We start from the raw sequence: 27876 nt of genomic DNA, 5'->3' as shown, positions 1-27876 counted from the left end.
TTGGATGTAGTATTTCAAAAAAGAACTGTCTACAACTGAATTTTGTTGCATTTCCAAAGCATGTGAAATGAATAATGAATGATCAAGGGCAGATCAGATCAGATCAGCACATCACATTACATAACATAAGATTGGATTCAATACAGAGTCCCCACATGAATGTACTGACTAACCACTCACTAAGTCTTGTCTGATTAATCTAAATGTGCGTCTTGATCACAACATGATGTCTTGTCACCTCTACCTATTATACAAACAATCAGTCAAAAAGTGGAAGCACCAAGTGAAGATGAACATGGTGCTCAAAACTTATTTCCAGAAATTGCCACAAGATTCATTCATTACCATTGTATTCAGAATTTTCATCTTAATGCTCTCACAAGTAGTTCAAACAGTGTACATACATACATACATATTCAACAAATATAATTATTTTTTTTAGTAGAACTCGGAATTGATTAGGTGATTAACACATTTAGCTGCCCTGAGTTTGAGTTGTTGCATTGGATCTTTCTTTCCTGCCATTCATCCTTCGCGATTCATTAGTTTGTTCAAGATTGCCTGTAAGCATAAAGGAGTCATGTTTCAAGTTAAAATGTTACACTATAATTAATGGAATTGTGATTCCCCAAAACATAGACACAGTATTCACAGAAAGCCAGGGAAAACTGCAGTTGATTAGCATGGATACTATATATATATATATATATATATATATACATGTCCTGAGATAACGCACCGGACAGGAGGGATTGGATTTCAATCCTTGGTGTAGTTCATGCCATGATATTAAAAGCTTCACTGGGCGGAACTCAGCAGATAGCCCATTCCCTCTGTGGTCATCGAAGGAGATTAGTGCACATTCAAGGAGATGCTCAAAAGCCTGGAAAAGGTAAGCAATAAGCTTTAAAATGTGCTGGGAAGTTGGATGCACTGATTGCTATGAGGGGACATCAAGAGTTTTTATGTATTGTCCATACTAACCCTTAAGCATACGTTGCGGGCATAATAGTCTGATGTTTGGAATGTGTCATGTATGCTTTTGTACTCTGCAGTGAATAAAGGTTAAGGTTACCAGACATCCTTGAAGGGCATCGAAAACAATAAAGATTTTGCACACACCTTTCATTATAGTATTGAAGTTGCACATCTCCACTTCTTTAACTTCCAACCTCTTCATGCAAACTAATATATAAAGCTCTAAGACGGATCTGTCTGCAAAAATGAGTTGGATATAATGTTGGAGAATCCTTATAACAAGAAGAGAATACAAAAATTAATAGCAAAACCAAATGTCATTTCTGCCAAATAAATTTATTTGCCAATATCCAATAATGAGTGAGATGTAGCTCCATAATTCTTATGCAAAGAGGGCAATATGTATATATGGAAAAAGGAAAACAGTTGATCTCAATAAATTAAGCATCCGATTACTAGAAAATATAAGACGAGAATAGAGGCAAAGCGCATAGTTACCTTTTAAAGCCTCTAGCTTTGGCTGTCTCTGCATCATTGAAAGTGCTGATTTGAAGTTCTCCAATGATAGGAGGCCGGAATTCAAGTCCATATGACAAAAAGCAGAGAACCTAGTTGCAAACAACCATGGTGTTATCAACAAGGAAGTAACAGTTTCATGCATGAACCGTATCGGCTCAAGAGTATATTGAAGTTGCACTTACAAAAATCTCAGCAAATGGTCAAGACTCGAATCAGGATAACACAGTAAATCCATGATTTCTCTAAATTTATCATCTGCTAGAGTGTTCTGTAAAATGTTAAGGACCTGAGATGACTATTGAATGTAGAAGATCCAAGAATGTATAGATTCTTTCCAATCAAGATCATACTTAGCCAAAAGAAAGAATGGAGCTCACATAACAGGACTCCAATATATTACTGAAAAAAGAGAAGCATAAATATATAATAAATGTTCTTTGTATGTTCCCTGCACAATATGAAACAATTCCATGAAAATTTGCGCCTGTGGCTGTTGATAATAATCTCACAGAAAGGATACATGTATTTTTGCATTGAAAGCAGCTATATATTCATTAGGAAGTCTTGAATCTTCCGGCAATAGTAGAATATGCTCTAAAAGTCTGCACAATCAATGTATTATAATGTGAGTGGATCTCTCTGAGGAACAAGCAGTGGAATAAATAAATAGGAAGAAAATATTTCACCTATTCAATTCTTCCCTTGGTAGAGGAAGGAACAAGAGCTTCCTATGCGAAAAACGAGATCTTACTCTTTTCTCTAACAGTTGATCAGCATCCTACAAATCATTCAACTCAATTAAACAGTGTAAAAGCATGGATGACTGTATAATAGTATAGCATCGCCAATCTGGTTATAGAACGCCTTTAATTAAATCATTAGAAAGCACAATAGAAAATAGAGGCCCTCATATCCACTAAAGCTGTATGTAAGAGTTCTTGTTTCTACTTGCTAACAATGAAGGCTCTTGTGTATAAAGTGACTTGCTGTGAAAGTAAAGCAGGTAGTAATGCCCCAATGTGCAGAAGAAGCAGCAAATTTAGAAATTGAAGACCATACCAGTCGGCAACTCACTCCAACGACAACAGCTTGTGATGTAACAGATTGCATTGCATCGAGCAAACTATAAAGTAATCGCTGTTTTCCCTGCAAGGATGAACAAACATCATAAGTGAATGCTTTAGTAATTGGACAAGAGAATAACCCTATCTTGGTATCTTTTCTTCTTCACTTAATGGTGTTACCTGCGCAAAGAGGTCAAACTCATCTAGCACAAAAACAATAGTTTTATGAGCCAACCCGCACTCCCTAGTCACAAATAGTATAGAGATGTTAAGACTCTTTGAAACAACAAGAAACATCAAGAACAAACAACTTTTCTCTCTGTGAGCGAAGACCAACAGAAAGGTTATGAACTTTACCTCAACATGGATAGCAAGAATTGGGAATTCTCATCAAAAGAAGCCTGTTCAAAATATTAGAAAAACGCTAAAACTAGAGATCATTTTAAGCACAGGAGCCTTGAGCTAGCACTGGTATAATATAGTTACCGTTTTAGAAAACTGTAGTTGATGCTCCAGACACAGTTGCTTGGCTATCTCCTGCATAATTATTTGAGTAGGAAAAGCATACATGTTACAACTCGCAAGTTGAACACTGACAATGAGACGGAAAGACAGACATGCATTATGTATCTGTAAGAAGATAAGGAAGTGAGTTAAACCTTCAATGCGCAATTGTTGTCACTATGCAGAAGCCCATTGAGCTTAACCTGAAATAGAACAATAATTATGCTTCAATAAATTTCAACAAAACAAGCATTACAATTAACAAATAGGCTTTTTATTCAATATGAAATATGAAATACAAACCACAGAAATCATGTCCTGATACTCTTTCAGTACTTCCTCAAGAACGAGATTCAATACCTTAACAAAGCAAAATGATGGACCATTTAAGGATAGGCATCTACACTCCACAGCAACACAATCTCAAATTCCAATTTTAGAAACAGCACTCACCGCAGTGCTTCCACAACCTCGAGGACCCAGCAACAAAACCGAATTGTTGTTTGCCTCAGCTACCGAACTTGATATTATGTACTTCAATTTACTGGAAGAAACAAGCGAATATAAAAACCCAGATTTCTCAATGCCAACACCTCGCGTGAAAGATGTTTCTATATCAAAGGGATGACAAAAACCAGACATATAAAGTGACATAAAAGATCCAACTTTGTAGCATCTAAGAGATGTTCCTTTCTTTACTACTTCAGTTAAAACTGAAATATGAAATTAATAACCAACGGGAATCCAATCTCAAAGATATGCAACTCAAATAAGTTAAACATGAAATCTTACAACCAACATGAAATTTCTGCATAGTCTATTTGAATCAAAGTACTAAAAAAAAATCAGAAACGAAAATGAACCTGTAATTGGAGTCGGGAGATTGAGAGAAAAAGGAGGATGCAAAAGAAGGATTGGACACCCTGCTTCTGAGGATGATCGCAGCTTGCTCGGCTGGTTTCATCTGAACCATTGCACCTTCTCCACCTTCTTCGCCGGCGATGCGAAAACGACTAAACGAGTCCGTTCACCGACGGAGAAAAAAGAGCGGGAAATTAAGAATCTGCGGTAACGCATATATCTACTAATATAAGAATTGGGCCTTTATTGGGCCCTGAACAATATTAAGTACTTGGGCCCAATAAAATTACTAGTTACCAGGCCAGAACATATTTGGGCGTTTTATTTCAGGCCCAGCCCAGTAACAGTATCTCGGTCGTACCTTCAATCTTCAAGAAGAAGACGCCAATGAGATTTTTACGCCCACAGAGGTGAAGTGACAAAATCCGGCAATGGGAACCGCAGGAGCTCTCATCTATAATCCACAGCTCACCGGCGGTGGAAGCCTTTGCTCCAAGTGTTTAAAATCGAATTCCCAACCAAGAACGCTGCTTAGCTTGAATCGAAGAAAGTTGCCGGACTTCTCAAGCAAGAGATGTTTGAGAAAATTTGGCAGAGTTGTATGCCTAGCAGTAGAAGACGTTGCTGAGAAGGAAGGAGAAATGAAAAGTGGAAGCTTGATTGGTGTTAGCTCCGATAAGGGAGATAGACTTGGTAAGGGAGGAATTTTGCTTTGTTAGTTAATTTTGTTCAAGTGATACCTATGGCTTTAGTTATGGCGCGATACTTGATCCTGGAGGGCGTTTCTCATTTCTCGTGATTAGGTTTCGCATCTAGTTGCTGCTATTGGATGGCATATAAGCAAGCTGTATCATGGTTATGAATAATTGGGGCTTTTGTTAATAATTCAACTTTGCTTCTATTTTTAGGATTAGCGGCGGCAATGAATTAAACTATTCATCTGTCTTTTTTTTTTTTTTTTTTTTTGTTGTGAACGCGGAGATCAATTGATTCCTGATTATAGCTTTTTGCTGTATCTAAAGACAAAATTGTCTTAGTTTAAGTGGAAATTGTTGGCGGAACAAAATTGAAGTGCTTTGCTTCATGAAATTTCCGATGGTTGGGAGTTGATAAAACTGGAAATGTTAAGAAAGGCGACTGTTTTATGGTTGAAAGGCATTAATGTTCTATCTCCATCCATATATATTTGGTTTAGTTATGTTAAACTTGTATTTTACTGTTTAAGACATTTCACCTGTTTTCCTCTGTTTTTGAACTTCTATGGTTTGAATTATGCCCTTGAATCTATCTGTTGGGTTGAAAGAACCTTGGATAAAAATGTTTCTTGTGACTTCACAGATCAAAGAGATGATACATCAGAGAATCCTTTTATAGGCGATGAGTCAGATGAGGGGAATTCAATTTACAATTTTCTGTATCCTGATAAAGAGCTCCTCCCTGATGACAAAGAAATGAGCATATATGACCATTTAGAGGAGTTGAGAGAGAGAATTTTTCTGTCAGTTTTGGCTGTTGGAGCTGCTATGGTTGGTTGTTTTGCATTTTCCAAGGAACTCATAATGTTTCTTGAAGCTCCAGTCCGATCACAAGGAGTTCGGTTTTTACAATTAGCTCCAGGAGAATTTTTCTTTACATCACTCAAGGTTTGCACCAGCACTAAGTTTTGTTCATTTTTACTTTAGCCATCAAAAGTCTATATATCTACCATGATATTATCCTAGTTTGAATATATCATAGTTGGAAATTTCCAATAATTTAGTTTTGGTCAAACCAATGTTGGTCCGCTAAAATTAGTCCTGCTGCTATCATAATATTGCTTTGGTACCCAGTATCTAACTCATAATGAAAATTTGTGATTGTTTTTGCTCATATATCTGGAGACGTCAAATGGTGATCCATCAAGTGAACCTTCCATGAATTGTGATGCCCCGTAAAGTCACTATGGTAGGTTGTTAAGATGAAAGTGAACATAGTACTGTTATTGTTAGGAAAGGGGATCTAGACTTGTTTGTGAATTGCAAAAACATTGCCTAAAATGTATTCTGTATTCCTCCTACGTTATATAATAATGTTCATTCTAGAATAAAAAGTTTATATGAGGTAATCGTTTCTTGTAACAGCCATCATTGTCCAGCAAAAGCATTTTACCTTTTTTGTCATTGTTCATCATGATCTGGCTTATTCCCCTTCAAGAAAAGTTCCCCTCTATACGATACGTTTTTTTGTACACTTAATGTAATACAATATCTGCAGGTATCGGGATATTGTGGTCTGTTGTTAGCAAGCCCTGTGATTCTCTATGAGATCATAGCTTTTGTTGTTCCTGGTTTGACACTGTCAGAGAGAAGGTTTTTGGGGCCGATTGTCCTTGGCTCCTCAGTCCTTTTCTATGCAGGGATCATCTTCTCTTACTATGTTCTTACCCCGGCTGCCTTGACATTCTTTGTTAATTACGCGGAGGGGGTTGTCGAATCATTGTGGTCCATTGATCAATACTTCGAGTTTGTACTTGTGCTCATGTTTAGCACCGGATTATCTTTCCAGGTAACATTCAATTTACATCCTTTCAAAGCCCAGTCCTGGACTAGTCGATGATATTTATGATTAAAGAAGGATCATTTTTTTCGTCATTAAAATAGTGTCGGGATTTTTTGTGTTCCCTTTTTCAGGTTCCTGTTGTGCAGCTGCTCCTCGGACAACTGGGCTTGGTTTCCTCGTACCAAATGCTGTCAATCTGGAGATACGTCGTGGTTGGTTCTGTAGTAGCAGCCGCTGTACTAACCCCCTCGACCGATCCTCTGACTCAGATGCTCCTAGCTGGCCCCCTTATGGGTCTTTACATAGGTGGTGCCTCGATGGTCAAGCTTCTTGGCAAATAATCCATGAAACCTTTTAGTACAGTAACTAGCTGTGTGTGCTTCAGACCATGACTCTATTCAGTGGCCAATTCCACATGTATTATTACATCATCTTGTTGTATCCAGCTGCCTGATTATTAATTGTAATGCTCCATCCAGATATTGTTGTCTAGTAAAATGAAATTTTTTATAGACATTGCTGAAATTGACAAATTTGCTTTCGCCAGCTTAAATGATTGGGACTAAAATTAATAAAATCGTTTTCCAACCTATAACAACTTCACAGATATGCTTGTTGTAATACTTTCAATTTGGATAAAATTAGGACATGAGAGAAGCAGCATCAGATCCACTGATCCAAATCCAGGAGAACATCATCAGCAGCCATGGCTGTCACGGACAACTGCAGACTACCGATGAGGACATCATTAACAACTTCTTTTGTCGTGATGGATTCATGGAGGAAGCAAAGCAGCAGCTTGTCTTGGCCCTGCCTCTCGTAGCAGTAAACATGCTGCAGTACTGTCTGCAAGTCATCTCCGTCATGTTTGTCGGCCACCTCGGCGAGCTCCCTCTCTCCAGCGCCTCCGTCGCCACTTCTTTCGCCTCCGTCACTGGCTTCAGTGTCCTGGTTAGTTATTACCATCATCATCTTTATTACAAGGATCAAACTAAAAAGTTTTTTTTTTTTTGAAAAAAAAAAATGCAGCTGGGGATGGGGAGTGCACTCGAAACTCTCTGCGGGCAAGCCTACGGTGCCAAGCAGCACGACATGCTCGGCGTCTACACGCAGAGAGCAATCTTGGTTCTTACAGCGCTAAGCGTCGCCCTGGCGATCGTCTGGTACTACACGGGCTTCATACTTGTTGCTTTAGGACAAGATCACGAGATTTCAGCCGGTGCAGGCGAGTTCAACCGATGGATGATCCCTGGCCTTTTTGCCTACGGCATCCTCCAATGCCTCGTTCGATTCCTTCAGACACAAAACATCGTTGTCCCGATGATGATAACCTCTGCTGTGGCGGCACTACTCCATGTCTTTGTGTGTTGGCTGTTCTTGTTCAGGCTCGAACTTGGAACCAAAGGGGCTGCATTGGCTAACGCTTTCTCGTATTGGATGAACGTTCTTTTCTTGGCGTCGTATGTTAAGTTATCCAAAACCTGTAAGAAAACTTTCACTGGTTTCTCCCGGGAAGCCTTCCGGGATATTATTTCGTTTCTGAGGCTTGCAGTTCCTTCTGCTGTAATGATCTGGTATGGTTTTATCGATGTTTTTTTGTTTTGGTTCTTAGTCAAGGCTTGCAAGCGATATTTGATCATTTGGATTCGCAGTTTCGAGTATTGGTCGTTTGAGATGGTCGTTATATTATCTGGGCTTCTTCCTAATCCGAAGTTAGAGACATCGGTTTTATCGATCAGGTTTCGTGTATTCCATACTCTTCGAATTTTGTATAGTTTGGTGTTCGATAAGCTCGATTCTGTCGTCCCTACAGCCTCAATACATGCTGGATGGTTTACATGATCTCAGTTGGTCTCGGCGGCGCTGTAAGGTATGCATCATACTGCATTGCAAATGTAAGTTTCCAACGAGAATGTTTTCTTACATAACCAAAATTCTAGCACGAGGGTCTCGAACGAATTGGGTGGCGGGAACTCGAATCGTGCTCGCTTAGCCATATGTGTAGCAGCGACAATCGCCGCTTCAGAAGGCGTGATCGTTGGAACTACCACAATCCTAGTTCGACGTGTTTGGGGGAAGCTGTACAGCGACGAGGAAGAAGTTATCGAATATGTTGCAAGAATTATGCCTCTGCTGGCATTGTCCGACTTCTTGGATGGCTTTCAGTGCGTACTATCGGGTAAAAGGTTTAAGGATCGTATTGTCTGGACGATACATGATGTATTCGACTAACTCAGAGGGGATTGCAGGGGCTGCAAGAGGGTGTGGATGGCAGAATTTGTGCGCCACGATCAATCTTGGGGCATATTACGTTGTCGCGATTCCTTCTGCCGTGATCTTTGCGTTTTTGTTACACATTGGTGGGATGGTGTGTTGCTGTGTCTGTACTAGGATTGTTTGGGGAAGATGAGGTTGTCTTGAGACTTTTAAGAACTGTTGCAGGGGCTTTGGATGGGGATTATATGTGGGCTTGCTGTTCAAGCACTGGCACTGGTTGTTGTAAACTTTTCGACGATTTGGGACAATGAGGTTAGTAGTTTTGATGTACAATGATGTCTGTTTCTTTTGTTGTGGGCTTTTCTTGAACCATTCTGTGATGGCATAGGTTGCTAAGGCGAAAGATCGGGTCCGAGCCAGCGAGGCGAGTATGTCGAATGGAGGCATCAGGGCATGAGGAGAATCAGTTCTTTGCAAGAACCTGGACTAAACAAAGCAGAAGAAATTGTTAACTGCACATTTGTATGGAAATGACAACATCAGATAATGTTCTTACATTGCTACTCATCTATGTTCATACATGATAAAATACAGACCAACATGTACGATAGAGAAGCTACTAAATAAAAGAAATTAGGAGACTTGCAATCCTTATACACAGCCAGCACATCTCTCAAATGGTTCATTCGATCAGTTGCAGATTACGGTGTTTCGCGTTGAATACAGAAATCACACCTTTTTTGTTAGAGATAAACGCATTTCGACAAAACTGTAGTTTGTAGACATCTTTTTCACCGGTCACCAGTAACTTATAAATTCAGGTACAACTGACAATAACCTCACAAGCAAAGTATCATAATAGAAAATCATGATCTTGATGCCTGGATTTTAGGAGCACTCAATGGATGACTGATTGGGGCTAGTAGGATCATTTCCTTGTTCGGCAGATTCCTTAACAGTCTCCGATGGGGGACATGGCTGTTCTTCGTTAGCATTGTTTTCAGGGTGGAAGTTAATAGGAAACTTCGTCACTCTAGGCTTGTCGGCCAAAATGTTTCTTTGGACCTTATCTAGAAGAACTTTCTGAGGAGGTTCTTCTCTCAGCTTTTCATCTTCATAGTCGTTGTTGATGTAGTATCCTACTCGAACGAATTCTTGTCCTTGATAAGAGCAAGTGAGGAGAAGCACTGTGACTCCTATGATGTCTTCCTCGCGAATTTTTGAGGGGTCCGGTGGATCAGCCTGGAGATTTTGAGCAATCATAAATGCATGATTAATAGGCACAGAACTTAGGAGTGTTAAATGCAAAGTCGATACCTGAAAGACAAATCGGTAATTGCCAACATTGATGGGCCCAACTAGCACACTTTCTAGAACTTGATCGTAAGTTTCATCCTCAGCCGATCCAACATAGATTAGCTTCCATTCCAAATCTGGGACAAATGTAATGTTAGATGAAAGCTATGAACCCTACCGATATATTAAATCACAAAACGACAAGGAAGAAAGCAAATTCATTCAAAGAGCTGGTAAAGATGTAGATTGCGGCAAATGTTAGATGAGAGCTATGAACCCTACCGATACATTCAATTACAAAACGACAAGGAAGAAAGCAAATTCATTCAAAATTGTTAAGTTGGAAAGGAACCGGTAAAAATGTAGATTACGACAAAATGTTTGATGAAAGCAATGAACCCTACCAATACATTCAATTACAAAACAACAAGGAAGAAAGCAAATTCATTCAAAATTGTTAAGTTGGAAAGGAACCGGTAAAAATGTAGATTACGACAAAATGTTGGATGAAAGCTATGAACCCTACCGATACATTCAATTACAAAACGACAAGGAAGAAAGCAAATTCATTCAAAATTGTTAAGTTGGAAAGGAGCCGATAAAAATGTAGGTTACGACAAAATGTTGGATGAAAGCTATGAACCCTACCGATACATTCAATTACAAAACGACAAGGAAGAAAGCAAATTCATTCAAAATTGTTAAGTTGGAAAGGAGCTAGTAAGAATTGTAGATTACGGCAAAATGTTAGATGAAAGCTATGAACTCTACTGACGCATTGAATTACAAACGACACCGAATAAAGCAAATTCATTCAAAATTATTAAGCTAGAAATGAGCTGGTAAACTCATGTAAGCCCAGATTTTGCATTGCAGTAATCCATGGTGAAATCATTAAACGGAAAGTTAGAGTAATCTCTTCCAACACGAAGGAATGAGATCCTAAGCAAAAACACCCTTCCCCAACCTTCTAAGTACAGAATTGTGGCCTCAGTATTAATTTACATATCTAACATTCTTTTATTCCCAATCAAGAACATTATATGAAACACAATTTTGCTAAGAAAAGTGCTGCAATGATTAATCAATATAAAACAGAACAGATAAAGTAGGTTAACTAGATTTGAACGGAACAGCCTCATTCACAGATAATCCACATTCATGTACAGCCATCGCCTCAATTCCACAGGTAAAAATACATTTCCAGATCCATCAAAAAACAGACATAAAGCGGGAAAGCAAACCAACCATAAGCAGAGCTAAGAAAACATTAAATAAATTCAATTTGGTAAGATATTTCAAATCCTGTACCGTCTTTGAGGGGAGCCAAACACTCGTACGAGATTTCAAACTGGAAAGGATCGAGAAACGGCGCCGGATTGCTCAGCACGGTCACATCTTTGATATTGACGGCACTCATCGCGACGGAGTATTCAAGAACGCTGCTTGACGAGCAAAAGAGCTCAAACAACCGCCACAAAGCAAAACCCTAGAAATTGAAATTTTTTTAAGGCGGCGGAAATTTCGGGGGCAAAGCACAGAATCAGTATTTATAGCGGAGACTCGATGTTTGGCGGGAAAGAATTCGAGCCGATGATTGAAGAGCGCCCAAAAAGGGAATTGAAAGCAGATTGAATCAAAATTGCAAATTTATCGGAGAGGATTGGAAACCGTGTGTCGACAAATGCGATTACAGTTCGCACCGGAGAGAATAGAACAGGACGAGAGGAGACTCGTCCCACCGGCTTTGAAATATTTTGATTGACGAAAAAGCCCTTCGTGTTATTACTTAATAAATAATATTATAATAATTTTGATTATTATATTCTAGTATATTTATCATCACTTTTTATTGTTTTTAAAAATTCGAAGAGTTTGTGTTTGTTTTCATAAAATAATTTTGAAAATTTTGACAACTATTATATTTTATTGTTTTCGTTAGTTATAAATTTTTTGTTTTTATACATTTTAATTATATTTAAATTTTATAATTATTTTTTATATTTTAATTGAATAAAATAATTAGTTTAATTTTAAAATTTTAATTATTTATATTATACAAAAATATTTTTTTATTAATATATTTTATTATTATTATTTATTAAAAATTTAAATTTTTTTTAATAAAAGATCAAATGAAAGTATAAAAATATTTTTTTAAATAGAATCTGCCGTCTATATATATTTTCATCTGATTTTAAAATTTTATTTAATTAGAGTGAGCTTATTTTGTAAAATAGTTATTGAAAGAACTTAGATAAAATATAGTAAATTGTGTGAAAAATATAAAAATAATGAATTTGACTAGTATATTAATTTTATTGAGAAAATGTAAGTAAATAAATATAGAAAAAAAACACACACCCTAATACTTCATTTCTCCCTTATCTATATAGTGTTTTTTTGCATGTAGTTTTATAAATATTAGTATTATATTCAAGTGTGATATGAATAATGTAAAAAAAAAAAAAAAATTCTTATTAATACTGTGTGATATAAATGTAATGATATTTGTGTAATATATTGTAAATTGTAAAATTATTTTTAATGTTAGTAGAAAGTACAATTACTTAAAAAAAAAATAATACTTTGTTATGAGACAAACCAAAATATAAAAGTTGATAAATTGTAAATGAACGAAGATAGTATTTTTTAAAAAATAATACTCTGTCAGTCCCACTTAATTTGTCCATTATTTATATTTTGATATGTCTCAAATAATTTGTCATTTTTTTTAAATATAGTTATAGATTTTAATTTATAATTTTTTTATATTAAATAAACTATTTAATCATTTTAATTTTAGTTCATAATTATTTTTATTAAATTATAACTATTTTTACTAATATATTTTAAATTATTTATTAATTATATAATATTTTAAACTCAGTGAGACAATTTATGTGGAATGGATAGTAATTTAAATATTTTGGTTGAAACCGCTCCAAATACAAGACATTCTTAGGTTGTGTTTCTTTTTGGGGGATTGGTGTGTTTGTTTGGGGGATTGAATTTTGAGTTGGAATTTGAATAGTAAAAATTTTGAATTTGAATAGTTGTATGATGTGATATAAATAGGGTTTGATGTGATGTTTTGAATGTAAAATTGATTTTTAGTATAATATAAAAAATAAAAAATAGGTGTTTGATTTGATGTTTTTGAGGGGAAAAAATTGGATGAATAGTGAAAATCCACCAAAATCCTTCAAACAAACACACCCTAAATATATTATTCATTCCATTGTTTTTTTCAAAAAAATATCAAATCAAAATATCTATTTTTTATTTTTTATATTATACTAAAAATTAATTTTATATTCAAAACATTACATCAACACCTATTTATATCACATCATAAGATTATTCAAATTCAAATTTTTACTAATCAAATTCAAACTCAAAATACAAACCCCAAACAAACACACCCTTAGTATAAATTATTGTTAAATCAATAAATCATTTTGAAGAAAAAAAAAAACCGTTGAAGTGATTTAACCTAAGCAAAAAAACCATTTGAAGTGATTGAACGAGAAAATATATTGAAATTAAGAATTTCGAAAAAATATCCAAAAAAAAAATCACATTTAAATATTTAATTTTTATTTGTAATATGACATTGAAATATTATATCCATTTAAAAATATTACATATATATTCACACTACACAAAAGAATTAGTTATTATTCAAAAGTTTAATATACATATATATTTATCCCAAAATATTTAATAATTAACAAAAAATAAATATTTTTACAATTATTTAATAACTAATTACAAACACATCATTGTAAATTTTGTATGTTTTGTTTCTTTCAATTTCTTTTTCTATATAAAATATAGACTATTGTATCAATAATATAAAATAATAAAATTTTGGATTTGTTTAAAAATAATAAATAAAAATATATTACTTTTTCCGTCGCAATACAATAATTTTTTTTTTATCGATTCTAAAACAATAATCTCACTTTCATAAATAAAACTATTCATACTTTTTCGCTATTATTTTATAAATGTCATTATTTTTACACTAATACAAACAAAAAAATAATTATTTAAATCACGTGTACAATACAAGACTTTTGCTAACAGAGAAAATATAATATTTTAATTTTTTATTAAAAATTAAATTCAAAAGTGAACAGTATTTTTTTAATAAATAAAGAATAATAGTAATAATAAAAGCAGTATCAACAATCGACATAGGCCAACAAGCACACAAGTTGTTCAAGAGGTTGCGAACAATCTCAAAATCTAACGGTTGAGGAAGTGCCAGGTGTGTGCAGCGTGTCCGTACAGACATCGCAGAACCCTCTTGGTCGAAGAAAGCAAGCCTATACGCCGGTAAGAAGGATCGCTCCACTCCACTCCACTGCCACTCTCCTTACCCGCCGTCGCCGTCTCTCACAAACCCTACCCAGCTCCAGGATCCCTTTCACAAATTAATCCACCATGGCTTCCAGGAGGCTCATAGCCTCATTGCTCCGGTCATCCGCCGGGCGTCGCCCTAGATCCCCATTTCCCGTCGCTCCGAAGCCCAGCCATCGCGCTTCACCCGCAGGGCATTTCATCCACCGCTTCGTCGCTCATTACGCAACATCCGCGGCGGCGGCTTCTTCGCCCCCGCCGAAAAGCCCCTCGAAGGGCGCCGGTGGGAAAATTACTGATGAATTTACCGGCAAGGGCGCGATCGGGAAGGTGTGCCAAGTTATTGGCGCCGTCGTCGATGTGCGATTCAACGAGGGTTTGCCTCCGATCTTGACGGCGTTGGAGGTATTGGATAATCAAATCAGGCTTGTTTTGGAGGTTGCTCAGCACTTGGGGGAGAATGTCGTGAGGTGTATTGCTATGGATGGGACTGAAGGCTTAGTTAGGGGTCAGCCAGTTCTAAACACGGGCTCGCCTATTACTGTGAGTTTGAGATATTTTATCCTTTTCACTTATGGTCTGTGACTTGTTTCCATCTGATCATGCTATTTCTACATTATGGATTGTTTTTCGATTACGAAAATTGATCTACGCCAGGTTTTGAGGTGGATTGGATTTTAGCAGTTTAAGTTTGTTGTGTTGTAGATTCTTGATACGTTTGAATTGTTCATGTTATTTGTTTACACGGAAAGGAGCATTTGATTTGGTTGTTTGATATATGGAGTTTCTATGCTCGTTCATGTTCTGTATATGATTACAATCTTAGAGGTTCAGCTGTGCTGTATTTGATTTTGTAACTTACAACTTGGTTGGTATTTCTGCTAAGTAGACTCCCTTTTTGAATTTCGAATAAATGGCCTGTTTACTTCTGATTTGTTATTTTGGGTTTTTGATGTTTTTTGAGTTGAAAATAGTCGTGGGATGTAATGCTCTTGAGCCGAAATGGTAGATCGAATGGGTTACAGAATCTTTTGGTTCAGTTTTAATTGAGTTAACATAATGATTTTATCAACATTTTCATTTGAGCTTGCTGCACTGAGCAGTGGAAATTTGCATCTTTTGGAGCTTGAAATTTAGACTGGCTTGTTTTCTGAGGTTTTAATGACATAAGGGTGTGGTAATCTTTTCTCCTTTGCAGTATGAGAATCCTTGACAGTGACTACCTCAACCAATTTCTGTGTTTGTCGATATCATATAAAATGTGGTTGCAGCGAGGGTGTTGTAGTGTATGTTTCCCATAGTAATCATCTTTTATTTCAATTTTTAGGTGCCTGTTGGTAGGGCCACTCTTGGACGGATTATTAATGTTATCGGAGAACCTATTGATGAAAAAGGCGATATTAGTAAGTGAATGCTTTCATTGTTAATATGTACTTTTGTTATTGAGTTATAGCTGCTGCTTTACTAACAAAAGGATTATGGTGCAGAAACGGAACACTTTTTACCAATTCATCGTGAAGCTCCAGCCTTTGTTGAGCAAGCAACAGAGCAACAAATTCTAGTCACTGGTATCAAGGTACCCTTCATACCAGTCCAAATTGTTCTCTTCTGCTGTTATTTACTTTATCTGGCTGAATGTCTTTTTCATTTCTCGATTTTTAGGTTGTCGATCTTCTTGCACCGTACCAAAGAGGAGGAAAGATTGGGCTCTTTGGTGGTGCTGGAGTGGGGAAAACTGTGCTTATCATGGAACTAATTAACAACGTTGCAAAAGCTCATGGTTTGTAATCAAATTTCACACATGTATTTCTAAAATCTTTTGTGCTCGATACATTACCAACTGGAAATTATTGCGCCTTTTCAGGTGGTTTCTCAGTCTTTGCTGGGGTTGGAGAACGTACCCGCGAAGGTAATGACTTGTACAGGGAAATGATTGAAAGTGGTGTCATTAAGCTAGGCGATAAGCAGGTTGGCCTCAGTTAAATTTCGATTGCTAATTTTATCTCTCCCTCTCTCTTCGAGTCACTTCTATCTCATTAGTCGTTTCTTTTTTTGTCAGGCTGAAAGCAAGTGTGCTCTAGTTTACGGTCAAATGAATGAGCCCCCTGGTGCTCGTGCTCGTGTTGGGCTTACCGGATTGACAGTGGCCGAACACTTCCGTGATGCAGAAGGGCAAGATGTCCTCCTCTTCATAGACAACATTTTCCGATTTACACAAGTACATATCGCAATCTTCATTAGGTTTTGGGCACTTTGTTTATCAGCCATCACTTATTTCATCTTACCTTTTTTTCAGGCTAACTCGGAAGTGTCTGCTCTGCTCGGACGTATCCCTTCTGCTGTCGGTTATCAACCAACTTTGGCTACAGATCTCGGAGGTCTCCAAGAACGCATCACTACCACTAGGAAAGGTTCCATCACATCCGTCCAGGCTATTTACGTCCCGGCTGATGACTTGACGGATCCTGCTCCTGCAACAACCTTTGCCCACTTGGATGCCACCACCGTGTTGTCTCGCCAGATTTCTGAGCTCGGTATTTATCCTGCTGTTGATCCCCTCGACTCAACATCCCGCATGCTCTCCCCTCATATACTGGGAGAGGAACACTACAACACTGCCCGTGGGGTGCAGAAAGTTCTTCAGAACTACAAGAATCTTCAAGATATCATTGCAATTCTAGGAATGGATGAGCTCAGTGAAGACGATAAACTGACAGTCGCACGTGCGCGCAAAATTCAACGCTTTTTAAGCCAGCCTTTCCATGTCGCTGAAGTCTTCACCGGCGCCCCTGGGAAGTACGTCGAGCTGAAGGAGAGCATCAACAGCTTCCAGGTAAATGTTGCTACTCTTCAATTCAATTTTCAGATTCTGTTCGACTTCAAGATAAGATCCCATCCTAATATATATTCGGCTGCCTGTCGCAGGGAGTCCTCGATGGAAAATACGACGATCTCCCGGAACAGTCATTTTACATGGTTGGGGGGATTGATGAGGTGATAGCCAAAGCAGAGAAGATTGCTAAGGAATCTGCTGCCTAAATTGAACTCGAAAGATCCTTCTTTTTTTTTTTTTACTTTGTTAAAATAATTTAAGCTCATGGGAATTGCAAATCTGGAGATTTTTTCTCTGCTGGTAGTGAAATTCCAAATTTGCTTTTTCCTGTTTTTTGTACGTAAAACAGTTGAGTGTTGCTTATGGAATGGGCTTGAACACTTCTTGGTTCAATATAATTTATCCATAGATTATATTACCAAGTTCCCTTTTTATTTTATATTTATTTCAACCACAGAAATTTAATTGCATTATTAAAGTTGGCAGTGGAAAATGGAAACAAGAAACACCCCTATTTTTTTGGGTTAAATTTTAATGAATACTACTCCTATGAACTATGGAAGTCAAAGCCGAATTTACTGTATTGTCCCTGGGTAATACATTTATTGCGAATTACTGCCATTTATTCTTCGTAATATCAAATTGCCCCGCCGGTCTATCTGTTCTATTCTTTGCCCCTTTCTTTCCAATTAAGCATCGGCGGAAAGATCGAATTGATAGGAGAAAATAAAACGAGTAAAAAATCCTCAAATCGCAGCGACGACCGGTGGAAACCTCTTCCACTCCTAAATCTTCTGCCCCTGATTTGGGTTTCTTTTTGGTTTCATTATTATTTTTATTGCTAGGCATTCGATCGACAGCTGGTGGTTCGATCTCCGGCATGGCGTCGCCGTCTTCGACAACAACCACGAACATCATGCTGGCGATTTACGAGAAGAAGACTAACTCCCTCGACCTCTACCGGCCACTGCGGAACTACATCGTGATCAATTACTCGGAGCGCGAGGCGCAGAATTTGGAGGATGATCTCCAGACTTTGAAACAGCTCCGCTCCGATGTGGAGAAGGGCGGGGGCTCCGATTCGCTGGCCGCTCGGCGCGATCTTCTGCAGAATTACTATAAAGCCCTTTGCGCGGTTGAGTCAAGGTTTCCCATCTCCGCGGATGCGGATCACGTCAATACGGTGTCGTTCACTTGGTATGACGCGTTTAAGAATAAGCAGAAAGCTTCTCAACAAAACATACATCTAGGTAGGTGCTCGCTGCTTTGTTGTTGCATTAGTTGATCAAGTTACTTGCTTTATCATCAAAATTGTAGAATTCTTGACTTTCATTACGTTGGGCGTGGGTAAATTGGTGCCCTTGTTTGCCCGCTTCATATATGCTGTTACTCTATATGAAAAATGTTAAACTTCATGAAATTTAGTAGTAGAAAAGAAGTTTCTCCATCATGCTATATGTAATGATTGTAGACACGTTTGTAATTGAAATAATCAACAATTGATTGGTGATCATCATTGGACATATTTCTTAAGTACATCACATAGTTGTTTACTTGCTCCGTATCAGTTTCTTAATTACTCAGATTTCTACTCTGCAATTTCTAAAATTATTTAAATCCAAGAATTTTGTTCAATTTGATATGTGTAGAGAAAGCTGCGGTCTTGTTCAATTTGGGGGCAACGCATAGTCAGATGGGATTAGGTTTTGATCGATCTGCAGTGGAAGGAAGGAGACAGGCTTCGCATTCATTTATAGCTGCTGCTGGGGCATTTGCATTTCTGAGGGATAATGAGGCCATGAAGGCGTCAGTGGGAAGCTCAACCACATTGGATGTGTCTGTAGAGTGTGTAGGGATGTTGGAGAGGCTGATGTTAGCTCAGGCTCAAGAATGTGTGTATGAGAATACTATAGCCAAGGGGAGCAGTCCCGGAGTCTGCGCAAAGATTTCAAGACAGGTACTTCTGCAAAGTGAAAATTTTCACATCAGTATTTTGATTGTGTGGCTAGCTGGTTTTTCAATGGTTTAGGTTGAAATAATGTGCTTATGCTTAACTATAGCTCATGTAAGTATATACATGCGTTTATGTGAATGTATCTTCTACTGCTTCACTACCAACTTACTAAGCTATAAATTAAGCAAAACTTTAGGTCTTAAGAGTGTCGGAACCTGAAAACATTATCATTTTTTTTTTTTTGAATAGACTGTTCTCTACTTTACCTTCTCTACTTATCGTTGAGTTTTTCTCCTTTTTTTGTTTTTTTAATTGACCATGTTCTAATATGCTCATTCCTATATTTTCACTCATGCTGAAAAAGATTGTCCTTGTCAAAATGTTTAGTGTTAATTATTCTAATTACGTGGGAAGAAATTATTTTTTGGATTGGAATCTCATCAGATGGGTTGTACAAATCTTTCTAGACTTTTGGTTTTATTATATTTGTCTGATAAAAACTTCAACAACTTTGATTGCAGGTTGGCCTATTTTATGAGGAAGCCTTGGCTGCATTGACTGTAGCCCCGTTGAACCAGCATTTTGAAAAGGGCTGGATTGCTCATGTTCAGCTAAAGGCAGCTTTGTTTTATGCAGAGGCTTGCTATAGATATAGTTTAGAACTGCATGATAAGGAGGAGATTGCTGAAGAAATAGCACGTCTAAAGAGTGGGATTAATGCTTTGTCTGATGCAAAGAAATCATCTCCCAGGGGGGCAGCCCAGCAGCTGTTGGATGCAATTAATAAATTAGAAGCTAACTTAAATCGTAACTTGGAGAGGGCAACAAAGGAGAATGATAGAGTGTACTTGATGAGGGTTCCTCCTGCTAGTTCTTTGCCTCCCCTTCCTTCATTTTCCATGGTTAAGCCTATGCCAATGAATGAAGTGTTGGATGCTAGCAGGCAGAAGATGTTTTCATCTCTTGTTCCTGATAGTAGTGCAAAATCACTTTCGAAGTATACTGAAATGCTTGATGATATCATCAGGACCCAAGCTGAGAAATTGCAGCAAGGAAGTGAACTAGCTCGAGTGAGACTGAAGGAGATGGATCTACCTGATTCAATTCTTGCTTTGGAAGGGAATTTTACCTTGCCAACAGCATTAAAAGAAGAAGTGGAGGCTGTGCAGATTTGTGGTGGCCCAGCTGGTTTGGAAGGGGAGCTTCAGCAGCTGAAAGACTTAAGGAGGGTAAACCATGAGATGCTATTGCAGATAGAGGAACAATTGCAGAAAGAGGCAACTGAGGATGTGCAGTTCAGAAACCAATTTGGAACTCGGTGGACCAGGCCACAATCCAGTACCTTAACAAAGAACTTGCAGGACAGGTTAAATAGGTTTGCAGCAAATTTGAAGCAGGCTTCAGATAGTGATGCTAGAATTGAGAGATCTCTAAGAGAAAATTCATCACTATTGTCCATTCTCGACTGCCGCCCAGTAAGACTTAAGTTCATTGTGAAAAATATCTGGCTTCTCATTTCTAAAATTTTTTAAATCAATTTGGCTATTAACTGCTTATGTAAATCTTTTAGATGGTTACTGGTGTTCTAGTATGATAAAGCAGTGTGCTTCTTATGCAAGTTGGAATAGTCACATCTGCAGTCTGGGAAGCATTGTTGACCTTTTAATATCCTTCTGATTTTTCTTCTACACTGAATATTATTGGTTTCTAAAGCAGATTCGATTGTTCTTGGTCTTTTATTGAGGCTTTTTGCTTGGTTTTCTGAATAATTGTTATATTGCTTTGAACCAGGATATAACCTCACTATTCTGGCAAAAATCTACAATCTTTATTTCCTAGTGTCATAATACATGAAAATGGCTGCTATATGTATGGACAATGAGAATCATGTTCTTTTACTTCAATCCTGACTGATTAAATGAGTGCAATTCTAGCTCTAACGTTCTATGCTCCATCTTGTAATGAAGTCAGCCTTATATCTGTGCATTATGTTTGCTGTAGATCGAAACTGCTCTGCCAACTCTGGCCAAGCCCATAATGTCCCTGGATGCAAATGAAGATGCTGTGGTTGGAGCCCTGAAGCAGAGCTTGGTAACATACATTATCAAGGCTTCAATATAAATATTTTTATTACCGATTCATTTTCTAACCTAATATATTGCAAGGTCAAAGCAGCTGTTCTATTACATTTTTGTTGGGGAGAACTGGAATTAGTTATTTTAATCTTTTCTGTTATTTCTCACATTGAACCATTCTCTTCTTATTTAACCATCAATTGGCCTGACCTATCTTTAGCCATCGTGGAAACTGGAATTGGTTATTTAATTTTCACTGTTATTTGTAACATTGAAACATTCTCATCTTGTTTAACTATCAAGTAGCCTTAACCTGTCTTTGATATACACAAGTGTCAGCATTGAAATTGGAAGTTGGTGTACTACATCATAGTTGTTGATAAAATTTAGTTTATCCTGAGATCTAATAATAAATACACTCCTTTGGAATTTTTCTTACTGAAAGAGTAGAAGAATGGTGTTTTTGTTTTTAAAAAAAAAAAATCCTGTGCAGAATGCATTACAAGATTTCATTTTAAAAAAATGATGTGATGCTTGTAATTTGAAAAGGAGTTCCTTTTTTCGTTTTTCAATAATGGCTGGGTTATCAACTATCTAGTGATCAATTTGTGCATGCAGAGGCAATTGGAGATTCTTGGTGCTCAGAGAGCCAGCCTTGAGGACATGCTTAAAGAGATGAAGAGGAAGGTAGGTTGGATTTTAAAGATTTGGCTACTTTTTGTTTGTTGCGTTGATAATTTGATATTTTATGCTATTTCACTTTGATTCGGTTGCTGTTTTGTTTTCAAATCTCTGATGGTTTTATTTCTCCTTTCATTCCTGACCATTTGGTTTGAACCTTGCACATTATTCTCTTAGTTTCCTTTGTCACCCTTTTAACTGGATGGTTCTATTCCACGTTTGACTTGTTGTGCTCATTGTATGTGGTTCAGGATGATATTCTGCCAAAGTTGATGACTTTTGCTGGCTCCCATGAAGATCTTTTTAGAAAGGAAATATCGAAGTATGACAGCATTTGTCATGATATTGCCCAAAATCTTGAAGCTCAAGAACAGCTATTAATGCAAATTCAGGTCTGATTTCAGCTATAATGCACTTCCAAGATCGGATTTCATGTTATACCAGCCATTTCTGCCCTGATCTTTGTGATAGAACTAATGGAATGTTTTGTGAACTCTCATATTCAAATATCTACGAGAATTTTAAATTTGGAATGAAAAAGATATGATCAATCCTTGATCCTTATATTCCAATGTTTTTAATAGGATGTTGTCCTTGATACAAAGGTTTTTTTTCCAGAAAGTAGGCTTGAAATGCTTCTCTATTTAGCAATTATGTCATATTGTGAAACATTCCAGGATAAGATATCGTTAGAACCTGTCTGGTTTTTAGATCACAAGTTTATTCTGTAATGAAATAATCCATTCATTTAGCATGGTAATATTAAGCCGCAGCACGCATTGTTATCATGAAATGACCCCTTCCTCTGAGCATAATAATATTCGTATTGTGCAGGCCCAAAATGATGAGTTTGCTGCTATCTTTAACCTTGAAGATTATAAAGGTATGATGTCCCATGTGTAGCAACTCATTTGCCTGATCTATGGTATTGGGATCTCAAGCAATGTTTTTTTACTTGTTTAAGTATTTGAATTTAGGTTAAGGTGATTTAACATTAACATACAATCTCCTGGTATTTCAACCTAAAAAAAGAAGATTTTTTTTTTTTTTCCCTTAGCTTCTGTTGCATTTAATTTTGATTCCAAATTTGTGATTTTGTATATTGATTTCTTTTGTAATATATATATATATATGTATATATATTTCCTGGATGATTTCTTGGTGACTCATCTGCTATGCTGGAAACTTGGTGTAGACCTTTCTTTCCCGACCATCATCATTTTGTTATTTCTTTGTAATTCTGTGCTCATTTCCTAAATTCCTGGTGATGATATCACAGCGACTCAAACTTTTTTCATCCAGTAGCTAATATAGCATATATGCAGCAAACAAACCCAAACTGTTTTGCCCAGAAATTCTTGCTCCTGCCACTTAAGTGTTTCTATCATACGTTATAAAACTATTAGATTTGCTTACACTTTGACTTCTGGCACATTGTTCAATCCCCAGCATCTCGTGAAAAGGGCTACAGGCAAATTGAAGCTGCGATAGCAAAGTATCGAGAAATCAAGGATAATATCAATGAAGGACTCAAGTTTTATGTTACCCTTCAGGTATAAATTTTTCCTCCTGCCATATTTATAAATTTAGATGAATTTTTCCTACAGCTTGAAGTTGAATCTATGTTTCATGTGGAAACTTATTCTAAGTACTACAAACCTGGATGTATAAGCGGTGGTAAAAGGAAACAGTGGTGTATCCTGATATGTCTTCACTGGTTTCTTTGCCCCAACGACACTTAAATAATAAGAGCAGGATCTTGTTTTTAATTGCCCATTTACTGCATTAGTTTCGCCCTGACCATTTTTAAGGGTTTTATTACCCTTGTAAGTGATGGAGGACTGACTGACACATTATGTTCCTTGAAAACAGGATGCTATCAATATTGTGAAGCAGCAGTGCAGCGATTTTGTGATGACAAGAAACATCCAGTGCCGGGAGATGATTGACGACGTCCAAAGGCAACTATCAGGTCTCAGTTTCCAGGATGGCAAAACCACTGCTTCTAGCTACTCGTTTTCTTCTACCGGCCCGCCTCATCCACCTCAAAGATCCAATTCCCAACAACTGGACCAAGCCAGCATTCCGCCAAACTCTCATCATCCTACCCCTACTTACCAGCCCCCTCAGCAGCCACCAATGCCGGCCTATTCCCAACCTCCTCCTTACAGCAACCAGCAACAACCGCCACCGCCCTATCACACTCCTGTTTCGGCTGCCTACCCACCTCCTCAGCACCAGCAGCCTCCAGTGAGCCATGAATATGGACAGCCCGCGTATCCTGGTTGGAGAGGTCCGTACTACAACGCACCTCCGCAGCAACCTGGGCAAATGCCACGACCTCCTTACACGGCTCAACCGCCTTATCTGCCTCCTAACCAGAGTGGTTACTACAGACAGTGAAAATTCCAGTAATGATTGCATTCGCAGTTGCTTTGGTTTTAAAATTGTTTGCAGTCGAGTGTTCTTTACAGTAGCTGGTGCTACATTGTTTTAGTTTGGGTAATGTGATATGTGAAGGTGCACTACTCTCCGTTAGGCCAATACTTAGCATATATATGTACATGTTGCTATTTCCTCTCAAGTTTTTCCCAATGCTCAATCGATATGATACTGTGAAAATGCTCGGAGTCTCGGAGTTGGGTTTCCATTCTTGTCGGGATCTGGCTGTTTATGTAGACAGACCAGTTCGTATTGAAAGTTATTGTGTTATTGAACTGCTGTATAAACCTCATAACAATAAGTGTTTTGCTTTCCATTGTGGTTTCTACATTATTATATCTCTCACTGTAATTTCCATAACATTTTTTGTACAAGATTGCTGCTTTTGCAGGTTTTATTTATGTGTTCTAACTAATAAAGCAAACTCCACAGCTTTGGTTTCCCTCAAATGAGAAAAGTACAAAAAAAATGGCGTCGGGGAAGAGGAGTGAATCAGAAGGAGAATGGTATGGTGCAGAAGGCCGTTTCGGCCATGGATGCACTTTCCTCGTGCATTAGTTAAGGAATTTTGTCAGGTTTCTGAGATTAGGCCATGATTTCTTCGTAAATAGACCTCTCAAGCAGAGGCTTGCGCCATTGGTATCGAAATCAGCTTATTAGCTTTGATCAGGAGAGATTTTCGTTGTTGATTTATGGTGTAGCTGCTCATGGAGAGGCGTCATCATCATCAATTGCTTCTGCTACTGCTTGTCATTTCTCTGCATATGATTGGCGCTTCAGTGGCTGCTACTGTTGGAAGATCCAAAGTTCCTGCAATTTTTGTTTTCGGAGACTCGCTATTCGATGCTGGTAACAATCACTACAACAAAAATTGCAGCGCACAGGCTGATTTCCCGCCTTATGGAACCACGTTCTTCCACCGACCTACAGGAAGATTCACCAATGGCAGAACTGTCGCAGACTTCATTTGTAAGTTAATCGTTCACGATGTCTCAGCGATCGATAGATAGTGCTGCACCGTGTGTATCAATAATCAATCAGTGCACGGATTCTCAACACTTGCGTTCATGTTTGTCTTCGATCACTGTTCACAGTTACTGTTCATTCATGCAGCACAATATATAGGAATTCCTCTGCAAAAACCATTCCTGGAGGCACAGCTTGAGATTGTGAAAGGAACTCGGAAGAATTACCCGTCCAACGGCCTCAATTTCGCCAGTGCTGGCAGTGGAGTTTTACTAGCAACAAACAATGATTCGGTAAGATAAACTGAACCAAACTGGATTTTGAAGTTTGAACAGTCGATTCATTTCCATGAATTCAAAAACATCAACTGCTACTCTTAAAATTCCTCCATGTTTTCAACTGTTTTAGGGAGTGACACCACTCCAGATTCAGCTGCAACAATTCCAAGCACTCGTTGAACGAAGCCTCATCGACCGAAACCAGGTGAAAAAATCCCTAATCCTCCTGGAATCCGGCTCAAACGACATCTTCAACTATTTCTTCTCGATCGACACTCCAGCACTCACACCCGACGCTTACGTGGAATCCATGGTAACAGAAGTAGTTAGCTTCGTGGACGCAATATACAAGCTCGGAGCCCGCCGCATCGCTCTCTTCGGATTAGGCCCCGTCGGCTGTGTTCCGGCGAGAACAAACTTGCCCGGCGCCCCCGCCGGAAAGTGCTACGGTAAAATGAATAAAATGGTGAAGAACTACAACACAGGACTCGAAAAAATCGCGCTGCAAACATTGCCCGTCAAATACCCTCTTGCAGTCGGCGTTTACGGAGCTGTTTACCAGATTGTCCAAACTTTCCGATCCAATCCCCATTCCTACGGTACACCACAATTCCTAATTTCTTATCCATTTCGTTAACTAACATCCATAAAATTACAGGATTTGGGGATGTGAGCAATGCGTGCTGTGGATACGGTACATTGGGCGGGCAGCTCCAATGCGGGAAGGAAGGTTACACATTATGTAAGAACCCTAACGACCATTTATTCTGGGATTTCTTCCATCCATCGGAGCGCACCAACAAGCTCATTTCCAAGGCCCTGTGGGCCGGCGGCCATGCCAGAATTCGACCCTTCAATCTCAAGAAAATGGTCAACAACATCACCCTCCCCGCCATGTGAACGTATGTGAGTCACATCAAATTAATTAATACAATAATCTAAGTTAATGGGCCCAAGCCCAATACGTTTTAATTTAATCATAATAATAGTAAAATAGTGAGGAGAGGCATCAACGGCGAAACTGCCCACCACCGCGTTCTTGAGTCAAACTCCTCGTAAAAAACTGCCTGCCCAAACTATCCACAAAAACGTGTTCTTTTTTCTTCTCGATGTATATATAATACCCAAACGACCATATTCGCAATTCAACCTCTCCCAAAAATTCTGTACCAAAAAAAACATGGGGAATTACATTTCCTGCGCATTCGTAGCTCCTAAACTGAGGAGTCCGAAGTCGGCGAGGGTCATCCTCCCCGGCGGCGAAATCCGGCAGTTCCGGCAGCCGGTGAAGGCGGCGGAGCTAATGCTCGAATCCCCAAACTACTTCGTGGCGAATTCTCAGTCCTTAAACATCGGCAGGCGATTCTCGGCGCTGTCGGCGGACGAGGATTTGGAGTTTGGGAATCTCTACGTCATGCTGCCTATGAGGAAAGTGAATTCGGTCGTCACGGCGGCTGACGTGGCGGTGTTTCTGATGGCGGCGAATTCGGCGCCGAGAAGGATATCGGCCGGCGGCATCCCGGCGAGGATATCGCCGGTGGCTGAGTCGGTACACGAAGATGATGATGATGATTCGAGTGAGATCGGACGGTCGAGATTGAGGCTAGAAGGATTAGCGCCGGAGTTTATGTACCGGCTGGCGTCGTGCCGGTCGAAGCGGCCCGGGTTGGATACAATTACTGAAGAACCTGTTTTTGCGAGATAGAGAGAGGGAGGGTAGGATAGTAACTTTGTATTATATTTTTTTATCTTAGATTTATTTTTTCTTTAAGAAAAAAGAATTATTCAAATTAGGCGGTTGATTTGTGGATTTATAAACTAAAATCGCCTGTGTAGTGTAGACTTTGTAATTGTATGACTATAATAATTCAATTGTGTGGCCCATTTTTATATTTGTTCCAATACTTGTTTAAGTTTATAATTCATAAAAAGTTGAGGGAACTCCTATTTTGACCATTTCCAATACACATTTTCAGATGGGCTTTGATTTCAGCCCATTTTTAACTATATTGGGCTTAGCCCAATTTGTGGAGTATGATATCCAATAGGATGAAGACAAGTTTCCCAGGATTGTCCCAAATAAGCAATACTAAACTCTTTTTGTCTCGTCTTCATCCCATTGGACAATAGTGAGTGTAGGGTTTATTTCAGCCCATTTTTAACTCTATTGGGCTTAGCCCATTCTTATTCTTCTTCTTCTTCTTCTTAATTTATGCCTTTTGGAGTTCCATGGATTTTTCATTAAAATTTCCAGACTTACTTAACAATAATCTTGAAACGAAGAACGTATTATATATATAAT

General features: G+C 38.2%; 8 protein-coding genes across 14 annotated transcripts; 6 read left to right on the top strand and 2 right to left on the bottom strand.

Annotated features, from left to right (window-relative positions):
* Positions 1-87: 87 nt before the first annotated feature.
* On the bottom strand, positions 88-4402 carry LOC127260669 (origin of replication complex subunit 4). Of its 4 annotated transcripts, none has more exons than XR_007840781.1 (17): positions 4288-4347; positions 3929-4128; positions 3519-3609; positions 3369-3425; positions 3221-3268; positions 3048-3098; positions 2919-2962; positions 2742-2805; positions 2557-2643; positions 2184-2275; positions 2018-2099; positions 1680-1765; positions 1477-1586; positions 1123-1215; positions 985-1049; positions 740-833; positions 88-561 (listed from the first exon to the last, which is right to left on the bottom strand). XR_007840781.1 is itself a non-coding variant. In XM_051288515.1 (17 exons), exons 2-17 carry the CDS (start codon positions 4036-4038, stop codon positions 526-528), a joined length of 1260 nt encoding a protein of 419 aa, XP_051144472.1. In that variant the 5' UTR covers positions 4039-4078; positions 4288-4402; the 3' UTR covers positions 90-525. The 4 variants fall into 4 exon arrangements, 3 of the variants coding, with proteins under 3 accessions (XP_051144473.1, XP_051144472.1, XP_051144471.1); XM_051288515.1 differs by having other exon boundaries at positions 90-561; positions 740-883; positions 3929-4078; positions 4288-4402; XM_051288514.1 differs by having other exon boundaries at positions 90-561; positions 740-883; positions 4288-4338.
* LOC127260670 (sec-independent protein translocase protein TATC, chloroplastic) lies at positions 4314-6980 on the top strand. Its single transcript, XM_051288518.1, has 4 exons — positions 4314-4619; positions 5265-5569; positions 6180-6470; positions 6596-6980. Exons 1-4 carry the CDS (start codon positions 4358-4360, stop codon positions 6803-6805), a joined length of 1068 nt encoding a protein of 355 aa, XP_051144475.1. The 5' UTR covers positions 4314-4357; the 3' UTR covers positions 6806-6980.
* Positions 6981-7002: 22 nt separating this feature from the next.
* LOC127260667 (protein DETOXIFICATION 16-like) lies at positions 7003-9333 on the top strand. 4 transcript variants are annotated; one of them, XM_051288513.1, is made up of 8 exons: positions 7003-7415; positions 7494-7947; positions 8077-8203; positions 8278-8334; positions 8405-8643; positions 8714-8832; positions 8907-8993; positions 9070-9333. In XM_051288513.1, the coding sequence occupies exons 1-8, from the start codon at positions 7113-7115 to the stop codon at positions 9136-9138; spliced, it is 1455 nt and encodes a 484-aa protein (XP_051144470.1). In that variant the 5' UTR covers positions 7003-7112; the 3' UTR covers positions 9139-9333. The 4 variants fall into 4 exon arrangements, with proteins under 4 accessions (XP_051144470.1, XP_051144468.1, XP_051144469.1 ...); XM_051288511.1 differs by having other exon boundaries at positions 7494-8038; positions 8117-8203; XM_051288512.1 differs by having other exon boundaries at positions 7494-8203; positions 8714-8824.
* Positions 9334-9483: 150 nt separating this feature from the next.
* On the bottom strand, positions 9484-11734 carry LOC127260671 (probable histone chaperone ASF1A). The gene is made up of 3 exons (XM_051288519.1): positions 11289-11734; positions 9999-10114; positions 9484-9923 (listed from the first exon to the last, which is right to left on the bottom strand). Exons 1-3 carry the CDS (start codon positions 11395-11397, stop codon positions 9570-9572), a joined length of 579 nt encoding a protein of 192 aa, XP_051144476.1. The 5' UTR covers positions 11398-11734; the 3' UTR covers positions 9484-9569.
* Positions 11735-14225: 2491 nt separating this feature from the next.
* On the top strand, positions 14226-17593 carry LOC127261166 (ATP synthase subunit beta, mitochondrial). The gene is made up of 8 exons (XM_051289395.1): positions 14226-14888; positions 15673-15748; positions 15833-15921; positions 16008-16125; positions 16210-16313; positions 16405-16563; positions 16642-17178; positions 17271-17593. Exons 1-8 carry the CDS (start codon positions 14430-14432, stop codon positions 17382-17384), a joined length of 1656 nt encoding a protein of 551 aa, XP_051145352.1. The 5' UTR covers positions 14226-14429; the 3' UTR covers positions 17385-17593.
* A 220-nt stretch (positions 17594-17813) lies between these two features.
* On the top strand, positions 17814-24666 carry LOC127261165 (vacuolar-sorting protein BRO1). Its single transcript, XM_051289393.1, has 10 exons — positions 17814-17944; positions 18024-18428; positions 18828-19135; positions 19654-20607; positions 21134-21223; positions 21826-21894; positions 22140-22280; positions 22723-22771; positions 23338-23441; positions 23761-24666. Exons 2-10 carry the CDS (start codon positions 18059-18061, stop codon positions 24289-24291), a joined length of 2616 nt encoding a protein of 871 aa, XP_051145350.1. The 5' UTR covers positions 17814-17944; positions 18024-18058; the 3' UTR covers positions 24292-24666.
* A 371-nt stretch (positions 24667-25037) lies between these two features.
* Positions 25038-27476, top strand: LOC127261167 (GDSL esterase/lipase 6). Its single transcript, XM_051289396.1, has 4 exons — positions 25038-25299; positions 25444-25589; positions 25705-26173; positions 26233-27476. The coding sequence occupies exons 1-4, from the start codon at positions 25038-25040 to the stop codon at positions 26472-26474; spliced, it is 1119 nt and encodes a 372-aa protein (XP_051145353.1). The 3' UTR covers positions 26475-27476.
* LOC127260480 (uncharacterized) lies at positions 26755-27279 on the top strand. Its single transcript, XM_051288210.1, has one exon. The coding sequence runs from the start codon at positions 26755-26757 to the stop codon at positions 27277-27279; it is 525 nt and encodes a 174-aa protein (XP_051144167.1).
* Positions 27477-27876: the final 400 nt, after the last annotated feature.

This window comes from Andrographis paniculata, unplaced genomic scaffold (genome assembly GCF_009805555.1).
Source record: "Andrographis paniculata isolate CXL003 unplaced genomic scaffold, ASM980555v1 Contig62END, whole genome shotgun sequence".
Lineage (NCBI taxonomy): Eukaryota > Viridiplantae > Streptophyta > Magnoliopsida > Lamiales > Acanthaceae > Andrographis > Andrographis paniculata.
This window is presented reverse-complemented; position numbering and strand designations above follow the sequence as displayed.